Genomic DNA, 14,950 nt, shown 5'->3' with positions numbered 1-14,950 from the left:
GAATGGATATCGAGTTACCAGCGTCCCGTGACCCCAGTGTCTCGGTGACAGACCCTGATTTACACCTCCACTTCCTGACCCTGAAATGCCAGCTATGAACTGCATCCCAGACCAAAGAACTTGCAAAGCCTGCATATCTGCCTTATAACTCAAAATACGTCAGACCAATTGGCTTTGCAAGCATTTGTTTATACTTTTTCAGTCCTTCTAAGTATGCTGTCCCAATGCATATCATTCTAAATGTATTATATGCATTGTTGCTCACTCTGACTTTTATAGGAGTTTTCCATATTTAAAAGTAGGTGTCTTGCCTGTCAAGGTAAATGCTATTTTCCTCTATACAATATTTTGTAAGGATACTTCTAATACTACCATTGTTATTTCATAATTAGATTTGTATCGGGTTCCATATAAGGTAGCACTATTTTAGGTAAAAAACTAACTGGCTCGAGAGGGTTCGGTGTTGTGTTCCAGAGCACTTAACATCCTGGTTCACGAGCAGCTGAGGATATTGGTAAGGAGGTCAGAGATAGCACCTAGATGCAGATCCGGGATGAAACTAACGCCATAGGCAGCAGATAGTGACTGGGGTTAAACAATTGAATATTAAAAGGGATAAACCTGCCTTGCCTCCGAGCAACGTCACCTTCGCTACAAACCCTCCTGGTAAGAGCTCCACATCTCGTGGCTTCCTACTGAGGAAGTGCACCCTTCTTTGATGCATTCACAGAAGAGCAACTTAAAGAGCAGTTGAAACATGACACGCAGGAGAACGATCGTTTATATTACTGTAATAATGAATCTAACTGGAGAAAATAGATGAGATACATAAAATGTTGAGAAAAACTGCAAGCAGGTCGTCGTGCATGGCGAATAATCGCCGGAGATGTGTGTGAGCACGGCCACGCTGCCTCTCTCAAGTAATAAGGCGATGAAAAGATTAGGATCACTTTTAGGCAAGAGTTTTATTAAGCTTCTCTATCTAATCTGTCTATAAAGTATTAAAGACACAAGGGAAGAGCACGGTATTCACTGAAAATAAAACAAGCAGGAGTGGGATAAGGGAGGGGGTGGCAAATGGTGAGCACTTTCGCGGCCACTTTGATGTTCTCAGTGGCCACATGGCTCACTAGCCTCGCTCCTCTGACATTAATTTCGCATAACAACATCGATTGCACGGCGATTTGACCGCCTCTAAGGAACTCTATGGAAATAATTGTTTAGGCTTTCTTCCACAACTCCAATAGAGCTACCGATCATTTCAGGGCGGCACTGTTGTAACCTGCATCAAGACATTAAACAACGACTATATCGGCGACTTCGCGAAAACTATTTGTTATTTTTATTTCTTATCTTTATTTTGTATCTCCTATCTTTATTTATTTTACTGGGCTAACTTGGATGGTTCTTTTGAATTCATTTTTAACAAAATGGCCGACCGTATAAACATCTTTAGAGTTGGGTCCAACCCTTGAGTGGGCTCACTCTAATCAGAGTCCACCACCAACTCCCATTGATTCACAACCTAACAATTGGAAAAAAAAGGGCTAAATGTATCCTATGCGAACGGAAAGGGAAACAAGACTACCTCAATGAAAACAGACACAGGACTACATGGAATATCAAACTAACCACTGAAAAAGGACTATTCACATCACAAGACAAAGGGAAAGTAAAACAGGACGACCGTCATAGAAATAGTCAAAGGACTACATAGTTACCTACTAGGATCTTTACAAAGGATGCAGCCATATTGGAATGGCCACTACACAAGGGGACATCACTTAAATTTCGACCACCTACCTCTCCACCGCTTGTTTTCAGGTTAGTTTCTCTAAGTATTCGATCTCTTTGCCTCTTCGTCCTTGCCCGTTACCGAGCCTACACCTCAGCCTACCCTGCACCTGACCCCCCCCAGATTCAATCACTAGGTTTACAGTTCTAATCGTCTCCTACCTCCAGACCCATATCCAACTGCTACCACTTCCTCCAATATCCAATTCCTTCACCCTAACACATCACACCACACAGCACAGTCCCTTTTGAGAGCCCCATTCTCATTAGCCTCTGGCCTTCCTGCTTCCCTCTTTCCCTCCTCCCCCCTCTCTCTTCCTTAGGACCCCGCCTGGCCCCAGCATCCCTGAGTCCTTGTGTCTCTTTGGTGCTTCTCCATCGTCGCCTGCCTACCCACCCACCCATTCCATGGAGCTCACAGGCACTCACACACACAACATCATCTACCCCCCTGCCTCTCAAAAGAATCGGCCAAACGGTTCAAACACAACATCATCAAAACCATAGACTTCATCTTTCACACTAAACGGAGAGCACAATTGAGGAAAGTACTCCTAGCCACTTTTCCTATTTCCTCCACTAGAAAATCGGCACACCGTTTAGCTATTTATATTGCCCCTTCCCAACTCTTTCAAGCTACAGCAACAATCACTATCTATAATAATGGTACCATCCTCATACAAGCCACTGACCATAGTTTAAACCTCCTAGACAACATCTTTCCTATCATTAAAGAACAAGTGGATAAACCGCAAATTGTTCCACTTCCCACCTACACTCTCACCAACACTAGTAAGGATGACACAGCCATATCCCTCCCTCCTCCCCCCTCCTCCCGTCCACCGCAGGCTTCTGATTCTTATGACCTATCGGCTTCCACGCCCCCAGTTAACCGGACGTCCACCCCCAATTATACAACTAGCAGTACCACACCGATTCAGCTCACGCTCCCCCTACCCATCATGACCGAGGCCGAGACCACTCTTGCACATCACACTTCTACAGATACCACTCCAGGCCGGACCATAGCTCCCCACCCTTGCTCCCCATCTATTCCCCCCTTCTGATTCCTCTCATTCACCAGCTTCCGTGACCCCAGTTACCCGGACGTCCATCCCCACCCCCACCCCACCCCCAACTACACTACTAGCATCACCACACCGAAACAGCTCAAGCTCCCCCCACCCATCATGGCATAGACCACCTTTGCACTTCACACTTCTACGGTTCCCTCTCTAGGCCTGACCATAGCTCCCCACCCCTACTCCCCTTCTATCCCCCCCGCATCATCTCTCCCCAAAACCCAGTCACACTTCACAAAACCATATCTAACATCGACTCCATACAACTCAATCTATCCCCGTCCAACTCGACCTATCCTAATCACCCACCCCCATTAGCAACAGAACCCACTACGGGAACCACCATAGTTCCCCCTCCTTCCCCCACTCGCAATACCACACCGTTCATGTAATTGACACAAGCCAACAAGACCACCACAGCTCGGTGCCATGCACGCCACGGTCCATCCCCTGACTTCCCAGACACCAGATCACCCTCTGAACAATATAAGCCTCCCTCCACACCTCCCACCTCTGCCCACCGACATGGGAAATCCTCTACCCGACCATCCACATCAATATCCCTACCACACACGCACACAGCTCCACAGTTGAACGCACACACCCCGGCACTAGCACTGTCACCCATCCAGATGACAACTCAGACACACTCACCCAGCGCCTCTCCTCCCACCAACATATCCCCAAAAGACACTAGACTTGATGAGATCATCTCCACACTTCATCTAATCAAAGAAGACCTCCACGCTTTTAAAATCATGCTATCGAATCATCCATGTCTCCCAAGATCCAACATTCCTAACAAGTCCCCCACACAACCCCACAGCACCAAACTCATGGCTCCCAGATGTTTATCAGTACCCGCCCGCATCCTACCCGCCCTTCGCGTACTAACAATCATCTCTCCGAGACCGATCTTCTCTCTCCTGCTCTCCTACGAACCGCCCTCTACTACCACCGATCCTTGCACACATAAGCTCATCCCCTCTATCCTTGCAAACCCTCACAGGCCCTCAACTCACAACAACAGAGGAGTCATCGTCAATAATCTCTGTAAAGTCCCACTTACCCAGGAACACACCTCATCCCCTGCCAACCCCCGCCTTAAATGCTCACTCCTAAATTGTAGATCCGCATCGAAACACGCAACTGACATAGCCGACCTCATTACCTCATTCTCACTGAAACATGGCTTTCAGATTCTTCTTCGCCCCTCATCGACATCCTAGTTCCCCCTAACTATGACATCATCAGACTAGACAGGGCAGGGGGCAGGAGTGGAGGGGGTATTACATGTATACACCGGAGCAACATCACCATAAACAGAGCCATACCCTCGTTACTCCCTTCCTGTGAATACATCAGCCTCGACATCAATAGTAATGGTAAACCTGTCTGCTCGCTCCACATCATATATCACCCACCTGGCGATAACCTATTATTCACAGAACACCTCATGGACCACCTGATCACATCACTCACCGGTCGACGAAATACACAAAGTTTCCTTGGTGATTTTAACCTCCACTGGAACGACCCTAGTAACACAGTAGTCAACAGCCTCAAAAACTTCCTCAACGCCTTAGACCTCATCCAATTATGCAATAGTCCTACACACAACAAAGGTGCAATCTTGGACTTAATAATCTCTAAGATTGACTCCACTCATCTGGAATCGATCCTCCCTTGCGACTGGTCTGATCATCACATCATCACCTTCTTCATCAATGAAACAATCAAGCTGACCCCTGCCCAAGCTACAAAACCTAAGGTTTGGAAAAGGGACTGGAAAAAGCTCAACACAAACTCTTCACCCGCCGCTAGCAAGAACCTACTTCTACCACCTGCTGGAACTTCTAACGTAACCAACCTCACCAAGCACTACCTAAACTCCATGACCACGATAATTAACAATTTTGCTCCCTTGCAACTAGAGAGAGTCTCCACGAAAGACTCTAAACCTTGGTTTAACGGTCTCCTTAACGAGGACAGACGATCTCTCAGAACTGCCGAACTCAACTGGAGATCAATACCATCCGCCAAGCACCTCCTGACTCTAAAAGGAAAGAGAAATGCTTATTTTCGCAAGGTCAACCGCACTAAAGCAGACTTCTTTAGCCAACAACTTGACCAGGCAAGAAATCGACCCAAAAAACTTTTTGAATTAATCAAAACGCAATCTAAGGACCAAACTCAACGGCCTCTTGACCTAACTCACCCACAACCATCGTGTGATGACTTTTCTAACCACTTAAACCTAAAGACGGAGAACATCAAGAAAGATCTCCTCAAGGACCTAATCTCTCAATCTTGCCCCTCACCAAATCCCCTCCCACCCACAAACGCCTCTCAACAAATCCCATCCAAGCTTACAGTGAAAAAGGATGCAACATGGGCATACTTTCACTCCTATTCTGAAGAAGCTATAGGCAAATTTCTCAGTGCCTTGAAACCTTCAAATCACCTTACTGACCCTCTCCCCGCAAATGCGGATAAAGATCTTACACCGGTGCTACTACCTTTATGGACCAAGATCATCAACAGCTCTCTTCAACAAGGCTGCATCCCTGACTCCCTAAAGATAGGGCAAGTGTCTCCCATCCTTAACCTCTTCAGCGCGACCGCGATTCCCCCTCCGGTGCTGGGCCGTAATAAAAACGGGCGTGGTCATGACGGAACGGTTCCGTCATGAGCACAGCTCAACCGTAGCTCATGACGGAACCGTTCCGTCATGAGCATGGAAGGGGTTAAGAAGCCCACAGATGATCCCATGGACGTCAACAACTACCGCCCTATCTCCAATATTCCCACCCTGGCCAAACTTCTGGAAAAATGTGTTCATCGCCAACTGACAAAACATATCGACCACTTCAACCTCCTAAATAAACACCAATCTGGCTTCCGTGCAAATCACAGCACGGAATCAGCCATGACACACATCATTGATGATGCACTTCAACTCCTTGATCGTAACGAAGCATGTCTCCTCATCCTATTAGACCTCTCCTCAGCGTTCGACACGGTCAAGCACAAACACTTGATAGATTTTTTGAAACACCGAATGGGTCTTTCAGGTCCAGTGCTCAACTGGTTCACCTTCTTTTTTCAAAACCAGACTCAAAAATGCAAGATCAACAACACACCGTCCAAACCAGTTCCGGTTACGCTAGGAGTCCCACAAGGCTCCTCACTATCCCCTACACTCTTCAACCTCTTCGTGGAACCACTTACCGATCTGTTACAAACATCCAACGTACAATTCCACATGTATGCAGACGATACCCAACTCTACCTCAAGATCAATACCTTGGACGACATTACTTTGCTCAACAATACTCTTAAGACCACCCAAACCTGGCTGGCAGTGAATCACCTCAAACTGAATGCCTCAAAAACTGAATTCATCCTCATTGCTCCTCCCGCCAAAGTCCCCACTCAGCACATTTTGATAAAACACCTTACAGCACTAGATGTTCAACCAACCATCGTGGACTCGGCGAAACCACACTGGGTATAACCTTGGACTGTAACCTTAATATGCAGAAGCATATTATTAATGCAACGAAGGGAGCAAACTTTCAGATCAACACACTAAGGAGGCTTAAGTCCTTCCTACCCCCAAATGACTTCAAGTTAGCGGTGCAGGCCTTAGTTCTACCTCGGCTGGACTATGGCAGTGTCTCGTTATGCGGTCTCCCCAAAACCGCCACAGCTCCTCTTAGAACCTCCACCAACGCCGCAGCGAGACTCATCACTGGCTCGAAAAAAAGGGCCCACATCTCCCCGGATCTAAAATCTCTAAACTGGCTGCCATTTGAAGCCAGAATCCACCTGAAAATAGCTAGCATGACGTACACGGCCCTACATCATAGTGCACCCTCCTACCTCACACAAAAACTCACACTATCTGGAGGATCAAGATCAACAAGAAGTGCGGAAAACTTCCTTCTGAAACTACAAAAATTCAAGAAGAAAAAAACGCATAAACGTTCCTTCTCAGGAATGGCACCCAGGATATGGAATGCCCTGCCACCAGAAATTAAACTGAACCCTTCCACCCCTTCCTTCAAACTGGAAGTAAAAGGCATCCTTTTGGCAAAATTTACATAAACATTGCTTGACTTGACAGTGGAAATCCCCTATACCATTTAGCTTACCTACCAATTGAATGCTTATCTTTTTTATGTACAGCTTTATTCCACTCATTGTGACTTTTTCATCATCAATGGTCTACCATCATCCTTCAATACCGACCGGTTCGGTCTTGAACCTTATCTGACTTTCCCTTCTATCTATGTTTGTCCTTGCTGCCAATCTATATGGTCCTGCTTATCCATAATGTTTGATTTACCCTGTGTTTCATGTATTAAGCATTTTGACTTTACTCTTACGTTCCTGCTTATTTTTATTGTTTTGATATGCCTATACACATTTATTGTAATGTGCTCTGTTATATTCATAATATTCGATCTGTGCCTTGTTCTTTTATTTAGCTTTTTGATTGTATTCTTATGGTCCTGCTTATTTTATTGAGTTGTTATACCTATACACATTTACTGTAAATCGCTCTGATACCCGTAAGGGTCTTGTTCGCGCTATATAAAACATTCAAATAAATAAATAAATAAAAGCGGCCTCGAAAGTGCCCCCAAAGGCTCCAGTCGGACAAATGGTGTGCGCGCCCGGCGCACATGCACTGTACCCGATCCGCCTGCAGACTTTGGGAGCATTTTTTAAATCCCTTACTTAACTCTCGCAGAGCAACGCATGCTCGTTGGCTCAGCGAGACCTAAAAATCACCTTCAGTGGGAAGTTTCTACACACTTCTGTTCACGTCTGCACTCAAACTGAAGCAAACCGTTCTGTAAAATGTTTTAATATTGGAATTTTTTTCATTATGTACCATAGTGTAATGCTTGTGTACATGTTCACACTCCTCCTCCCTCCCACCATTGAAGTTTCTGTATAATCTTTTATAATGCATCTTTAATATGGCCACATTTTTTCTTGTAGAAACCGGGACATTAAAAATGCAACATTATCAGCCATGCTTATACAAATAGGTGAAAGAAATCAAATCACACAAAGCCCAGTGTTTTATTGTGATTTTCCTTCAAGACAGTCTTGGAGAAACAAAAAAAAAACTTTAATTCAGTCTCCATATATGCATCACAATAAACACCTTTAAGTACGGCATTTATACAAAATTGGCAACAGTGCAATAACCCGTTTCATCACACAAATATTTTGTTGCAGGTATAACAATGTTTTGTAACTTGACATAATTTAACCAATAAATCAATCCTATGCATACTGTTCCCACTTCAAATTTGTTCTCAAGAACACCACTCACACATACAGATGTTATGTAGGATGATAAATGGTAGATCAGCATGTGTTGGACTGAAGAAATTCATGATGCAGTGTTTGATACACAAATTCAGATACTTTTTGTTCCTGAAAGATGGTTACCTAGCACAATCTGTTACCACCAGGAGACAGGGTAAATCTTATGCACATGTTACAATTAAAAGAGGTGGGAGTTAGCAATTTTCTCAGAGAACTAGTTCATAAAAGTGACCTTTTCTATGAGTTAGGAAGGGGCTAAGTCTGAGTTGATGTATTCAACTTGGGAGGTATCTGAAACGTCATCTGCTGAATGCAGGCAAGCCTATTGGCCACCAAAGTATGATGCCTATTTTTCTAAGTTCTTTTTTTTATGTATGTATTTTTTTTTAACTGTTTAGTTGGGAAATCTTACAAGTGCATCTTTAACACTGCATTGAACAGGCCCATTTGTCATCATGGGTTGCTGAAAACATTAGAGCCCTAACTATTCTGTAGATACTCCTCACATGACTCCAGTAATATTATGACTCCCTTCAAAAGGAAAATGGCAAATCTATTCTAATAAAAATTGTCTTCTAACATCATCTGATCATTAAAGTATTCTTTTTCAGTATTCTTTGTTTATGCCTCAAAATCACATGAGAGCATCTACTTGTACTGCATTTAAATATATCAGGAGGTCTACTAGGTGATGCTCTAAGGAATACATACTCTGGAATTTGATGAAAGAATGTGCAATTAACTTTACAGATTACCTTGGATGACCTTGACTCTAGGTGGTCTATGCCAGCATTAAAACATAAGGCAGGAATCCGTACAGGAAATAGGAAAAAACTTTTTGTGAATAGATAACATTACAAAAAATAATAATATCAGATTTTATTACAAGTTAATCGGAAAAGAGAAAGAAGCATTCTTGCAACAAAAATTGTTGAAACCAAATGCAAGGGCCTTATTTGGTATAGTACACTTGCTGGTATCCATGAAATCCATAGAATCATGCATTCCTTTTCCCTCCGATGAGATGTGAAAAAATAGCACAAAACTTTCATGACAAAATTATTACTAACAGGAAGAATTTGAAGGTGATGTCTAAGCCACATGCCTCTCGAAACATGCCTAAAACACCTTTTATAAATACATTGCTGATCGCACCACAGTCCACTGACCATTTTTAGACCTTTATATTTAGAATGGTATTGGAGGAGGAGGTTGAGAGGCTATTCTCAAAACCTAAAGAATTGGAACAAGGATAGGATTGCAGCTTGCATTTGCTCCTATGTTCCTCTCTAAGACTTTTGCTTAATATATTATCAAATTAGCGAATGCCTCATACGTTGAGGGGAGTTTGCGTTTGCCTCTCCAGCATATTGGGGAGAGGATGCAGCCTTACGGCTAGAGCGGTCAACCTCGGAGGTGGGGAACCGGGTTCGAGACTCTGCAACGACGCTCAACATCCTGTGATTCCGGGCAAATCACTTAATCTCCCTGTGCCTAACAAAAATGAATGTGTGTCCTTATGTAACAAAGCTGGTGCTCATGTAAAGCGCTCTGATACCCGATGTCTCGGGTGTAGTTCGCACTATATAAAACTCTAAAACACTGAAATACATTGTAATCACGCTGCTTCCTTTTAAAACATTTTTAGCTCTAGGTGACCCGGCGAATCACTGACTTCACACAGACCTTTCCAACTGTGCACCGTTTTCTTGACCGAAAACAATTGGTTTTAAGCCACATCAAGTCAAGGAAGCACTCTTGCTGTCTGTGATGAATGAGCTACTTCCCTTTGCAATTGAGTGCTTCTCCTGGACCTTTCAGTGCCCTTTGATACAGTGGACCGTAAGCTATAAAATCCCCCTAAGAGAACCGTAGCTGGGGTCAATGGCAAATCCATTTAATGGTTTTCATGGGAAATGCAATATAATGCAAAAAACTGGTCCCTTTTGTCTTTAACAACTCATGGACAACATGTGCGGTGCCACAAGACTCTCCACTTTCAACATGATTATTATTTGTTTATGCAAGTCCCTTGATTGACACATTTTAGGGCAACATCTCCTCTTTTATTCCTATGTTGATGGCATCCAGGTGAATATATGAGTGGAAGATGTCAGGTGGGACTAGGAGAACCCATAGGCATGTATTAAGGTGAATAGTGGATATCTTCCCCCATTGCGATTACAACTCATGTGTGAACCCTTGTTTTTTATGAAGGGCTCTCAATGAAGAAAAACAGACATAGTAAGAGTATTCTCATTCATGTTGCTAGGTTGAGAAATGTTATTAATTGAAAAACTCAGAAACTGAGAGCCCAGCTGGTTCGAACCACAGTGCACTCATGGCTGGAATAGGGCATCGTCCTAGTTCATGGTGCCTCTAGGAAGCTAATGGATGGCTTTCAGTTAACCCAGATTATTGGAATATGATGATATAATCTGATATCTGCGGTGAGTCAAAGGTTCTACTGGCTACTATTACAGTCTAAGATTTGTTTCAAGGTCTTATGTTTGATATTCAAGTACATTCATATTTTACACCCATCGGGTCAAAGCGTATAAGCCAAAAAAGAAAAACTCTGTGGTACCAGGACCTAGATTTTATGGCATTCACTCATTTCAAATTAAAATCGATGGATGGAAGGAGAATGATTGCATCTATGTGGAATAAATTTGCAATGGACATGAAAACATCTTCCATGTTTGGGACATTTGAGAAATAGATTGCAGAAATTTTTTCTATTGTCCAATTGTTCTTCTCCAATGGCAGTAGGCTGTTTAGCTTCACATTTCACCTACAGTCAGCCCTGATGTGTAGTGGTTGACAGAAATCTTTTTTATTAATTAATTCAATCTCACAAAGCTATTGGTTTTAAAACCTTGTGATGCAAAATGCAGCTGGACGAAGACCCAGAACAGGCTGAGGGGGCGGTTTTAAGTAAAGGTTTGGCATGTCCTCATGTGTAGGTCCTATCATGAATTCATACGATTGCTAAGCATGGTGAATGATTTGGAATGCGAAGGTTACCACAGAGTCCGATCTCTTGCATCAATGGCCAACGTCAAGGCTGCACTGTAGAAAGTGGCACCAGTGTCCTTTTGCTGTTGGATCTCTGGTGATATCCAGCTTTTCCCGAGTACTGGCAATGGCATGGAACCCTCTTTTGCAACCATCAGACCCATAAGCATTAGACGGGATCCACCCACAAGTTAGGTGCTGCAGGAGTGGGAATCGGAAAACTCATTGTGTGTCTGCCTTCCTGGCCAACTAGTGGGTGGAGGCTCTTGATTCATAGCAAAGGATGTTGGCATCTGTATGAAGGTATACCTGAACTGAAATATACCTGAACCGGGTATATATCTTATGGGAACATTTTGGTATCTTTATTATCAGTCCCCAGTGAGCATTGGGGTTTAGTCTTCTGCAGTACCTTTATCCAGTAGTACTGTGTTCAGGACCTTAACAGAACATGAATCTGAATGTGCCACCTTACAATCGCAATGAATGGATGCCAACTATGAACATGAAAGCAAGGAAAAAACTGATGATCCTTCAATATATGAAGAACATCCCAACTCTACATAGCAAAAAAATGAACTAACATGGCTGTCTTGGAACGGACCATTCTGGGTGCTTCAGGGTGCTAGAACTGTAAAGGGGCAAAGTGTTTTGGTGTTCTTACTGATGGCAGGGAAATATTCACAACATTTTAATCGGACGAGGATCTCCCTGCTGGAGGTTTATTGCAATGAAGAGCACATGGAGAGTATCTTGTATTAAAGTTTGTAGTGTAGTCCTGTCCACATAGACTCCAGGACTGGACTCTTGTGAACACTAGGAATCTCACTGTATGCACTGCTGTGACAGAAAGAACCTGATAACCTGTTCTACAGCAGGCTTCTAAAATTATATTTTCTTAATATAAACCTGTCTTAATCAATTTAGCAGATGTAGCAAATGACTAGGCTAAGTAGTTCAGCAATACAAGTTGTGCTTAGATTTCACACTGATCAAAAGGTTTCTGGGTACCGATTTCGCTAGGTAATAGTGAGTAATGTGTGCTGGGATTAATAAAACACACAAGGCAATAGTTTTGCAGATCAGAAAGGGACAAACCATTCAATATTGCAACATTGCCAACCGTTCCAACCTTCTGAAATCAGAATGGGGTTAGTATTTCCATGGGTGGCTTTGTCCCGGTATTTTGGGGGAATTAGGCCATTAGTGTTTTACATTGACCTCTAAAAATAAATAAATGTTTTTTTAACTGGAATGTTGTCACACTTTTACGCTCACCCATTAAGAGTCATGCAAACCTGCATTTTCAGTTGAATGCACAGTTGGCTTCTTAAGCTCTAATCTTCTTTCCTACACTGCATCCAAATCGTCATCCAATTCTTATGTGAGTAAACATTTAAGCCCTCCTTGATGTACATTTTGTATAATGTTCATAAGGATTAATGAGAGTTAATTGAAGAAAATTAGAAAGGCCCATTAGATGGAATCTGTTTTCCAGGAGTATGCATGCTTTTGTTTACCATTAACTTATTATTTTTTTGTAGTGCTGTTTTATCCTCCTACTTTCTGAATGAGCACCTGAACATTCATGGGAAGATCGGCTGTGTGCTGAGCATCTTGGGCTCCACAGTGATGGTGATCCACGCACCACAGGAGGAAGAGGTGTCCACTCTGCAGGAGATGGCAGAAAAACTTAAAGATCCAGGTGCCTGAAACATTCAGTTTTTCCTTTTCCATTTTGCTTTTAAGAAATTAATTCAGGTGTTTCCCCTACACACCAAGATGCACTAACTTGAAGCCACACGCCTAAAGATAGCATACATTTACTGTGGCAGCCATATTATTCTTAAAAACGACAATTATTGGTACAGTGCCTGGATACAAAAGTGAACAATGTATACAAGTGCTAAAAACTTTGGTGCGGTTTTACGAATCTTTACAAAACGTTCGAAAAAAAGTTTTTGCCACCTATGCTCCTTCTTGGAAAGGCTTGGAGTGATTGAGGGGAAGATACCAAAACACAGTTTCCATGTGCAATTTCCATTGAGAAAATTAGACACTAATACTGAAGAAAACAGCTGCACATAATTGCACCACATTTGGCAGACAGATGTTTATCAAGAAAGCGTGTATTTTTTTATTTGGTGTAAATCCGTTCAGTAGTTTTGGAGAAAATAAGGTTTAAAAAAATAGAGACTTATTGACAGCTGGGCCCTTGGCAGTTCAGCTGAAGCAGTGTTTTAATTTTTAAAGCGTTATGATTGACCAAACAGGCTCTTTCTCTCTGATTGGGGGGCCACAACATCAGAAGATTGTTGTGCGAGCTGTCTCTGTTTCCTGAAAATGTTTAAAAATACCATGTAAGAGGACAGAGGGACAACTCCTCTCCCTCCCCCCCAAGGCCCAAAATGTAAAAGAAATACAAATAAAAAAATGTATGCCACAATACCGCAGGAGAGGGACCAGGTGTGTGGTGGGGAATGGGCTACCGCGGGGTCTGGGCGTGCCTACCCCATGCTGCACATGGTTGAAGGCAGTGGTAAGTTGCTGGGCATCCATGGGGTGTTGGGTACTGTAATACTATCTTACTGTAGGTTGCAAAAAATCCCTAGAAATTTGCTGGAAAAAAAACAATAGTTAAAGTTAGGTAAGGTAATAGGATCTTACTTAAAAAAATCTGAAATTCACTGTAAAAAACAATGGGTAAAATGATGATATAGTTCAGTGAAAATGTCAGTTGAAACATAACATTTTAAGCAAAAAAAACGGAGATTCACCAACTGTTGTTTAATTAGCTAACTAGAACTTGTGCACCCACCATCTTCTACTTAACCCATCACAAATTGAATCACCCATGATATGTTCAATGACATAATTGATGACAACACTGAGCATAGTGGGCCACTAGGGTGTTCTGAAAGTGCTTAGCAGTGGTAGCAGCGCACCTGCACAGAAATGCCAATCACGTCTTTCCATACTTACAAGAGCAGCAGCAAAAAGCACTGCCTAGTGCACAGTCAAAAAGCAGTCTCTGCTACACAACCTATGTTTTCCCATCAATGCAAAATAATCGCATCTCCAGCGCAGCAAATCTAGCCTGTCCCCGGATCAGTTCTCAACGCAGTGACAGGTAAAGCTTACCCCAACAACCTGAAGCTTCCTGTTTTTTTGCAAACCTGCTATTCTATTACTACTTGAACTGTCACAAAAGTGTTTGGAATGATGGCTTCATACAGAGCAACTGAATACCTGGCAATGTTTCAGATTGGTATGTGTGACTTTTCATCATTTCAGTGTAATTATGAATGTCATTTCAATGACTACGAGTGACACTTCATAGCTGCCAAGTTTCCACTTAGCCTATGTGTGGCTTTTCCATGTTCTTGGTGTTCTTATTTGTGACATATTAATGTTTTATGTGTGACGCCTTGAGTGACACTTTATTGTGAGTAGAGCTAAGTATTTAAGCTCATCTAATAGCAACAATATTAGGATGTACCCACTTTTGTGTAGTGTAATAATTTATGAGTGGTCTTAAAATAGCCCACAATGAAACATGATCTCCGTTAAAAATAATTTAAGGCTAGTGAAGGTTATCAGTCACCCAGTACATGGGACTGCATAGCAGTTATGTCATGTGCTTTACATGCACCTTTCCCACTAACACCAGCTTAGAACACAATACACCCAAATTAATGAATACTGGG

The 14,950-nt window shown here is 42.7% G+C and overlaps 1 protein-coding gene across 1 annotated transcript in view; it reads left to right on the top strand.

Annotated features, from left to right (window-relative positions):
* LOC144829347 (magnesium transporter NIPA2-like) overlaps nucleotides 1-14,950 on the top strand; it is a 131,817-nt gene that overhangs the window by 82,682 nt on the left and 34,185 nt on the right. The window contains exon 6 of the mRNA XM_078688400.1: nucleotides 12,788-12,948. Within this exon, the coding sequence (XP_078544526.1) occupies nucleotides 12,788-12,948 (161 nt within the window). The remainder of the gene's footprint in view (nucleotides 1-12,787; nucleotides 12,949-14,950) is intronic.

Source organism: Lissotriton helveticus, chromosome 4_1, assembly GCF_964261635.1.
Source record: "Lissotriton helveticus chromosome 4_1, aLisHel1.1, whole genome shotgun sequence".
Taxonomy (NCBI): Eukaryota; Metazoa; Chordata; class Amphibia; order Caudata; family Salamandridae; genus Lissotriton; species Lissotriton helveticus.
Note: the sequence above shows the minus strand (reverse complement) of the source record. Positions and strands in the feature narration are given on the sequence as shown.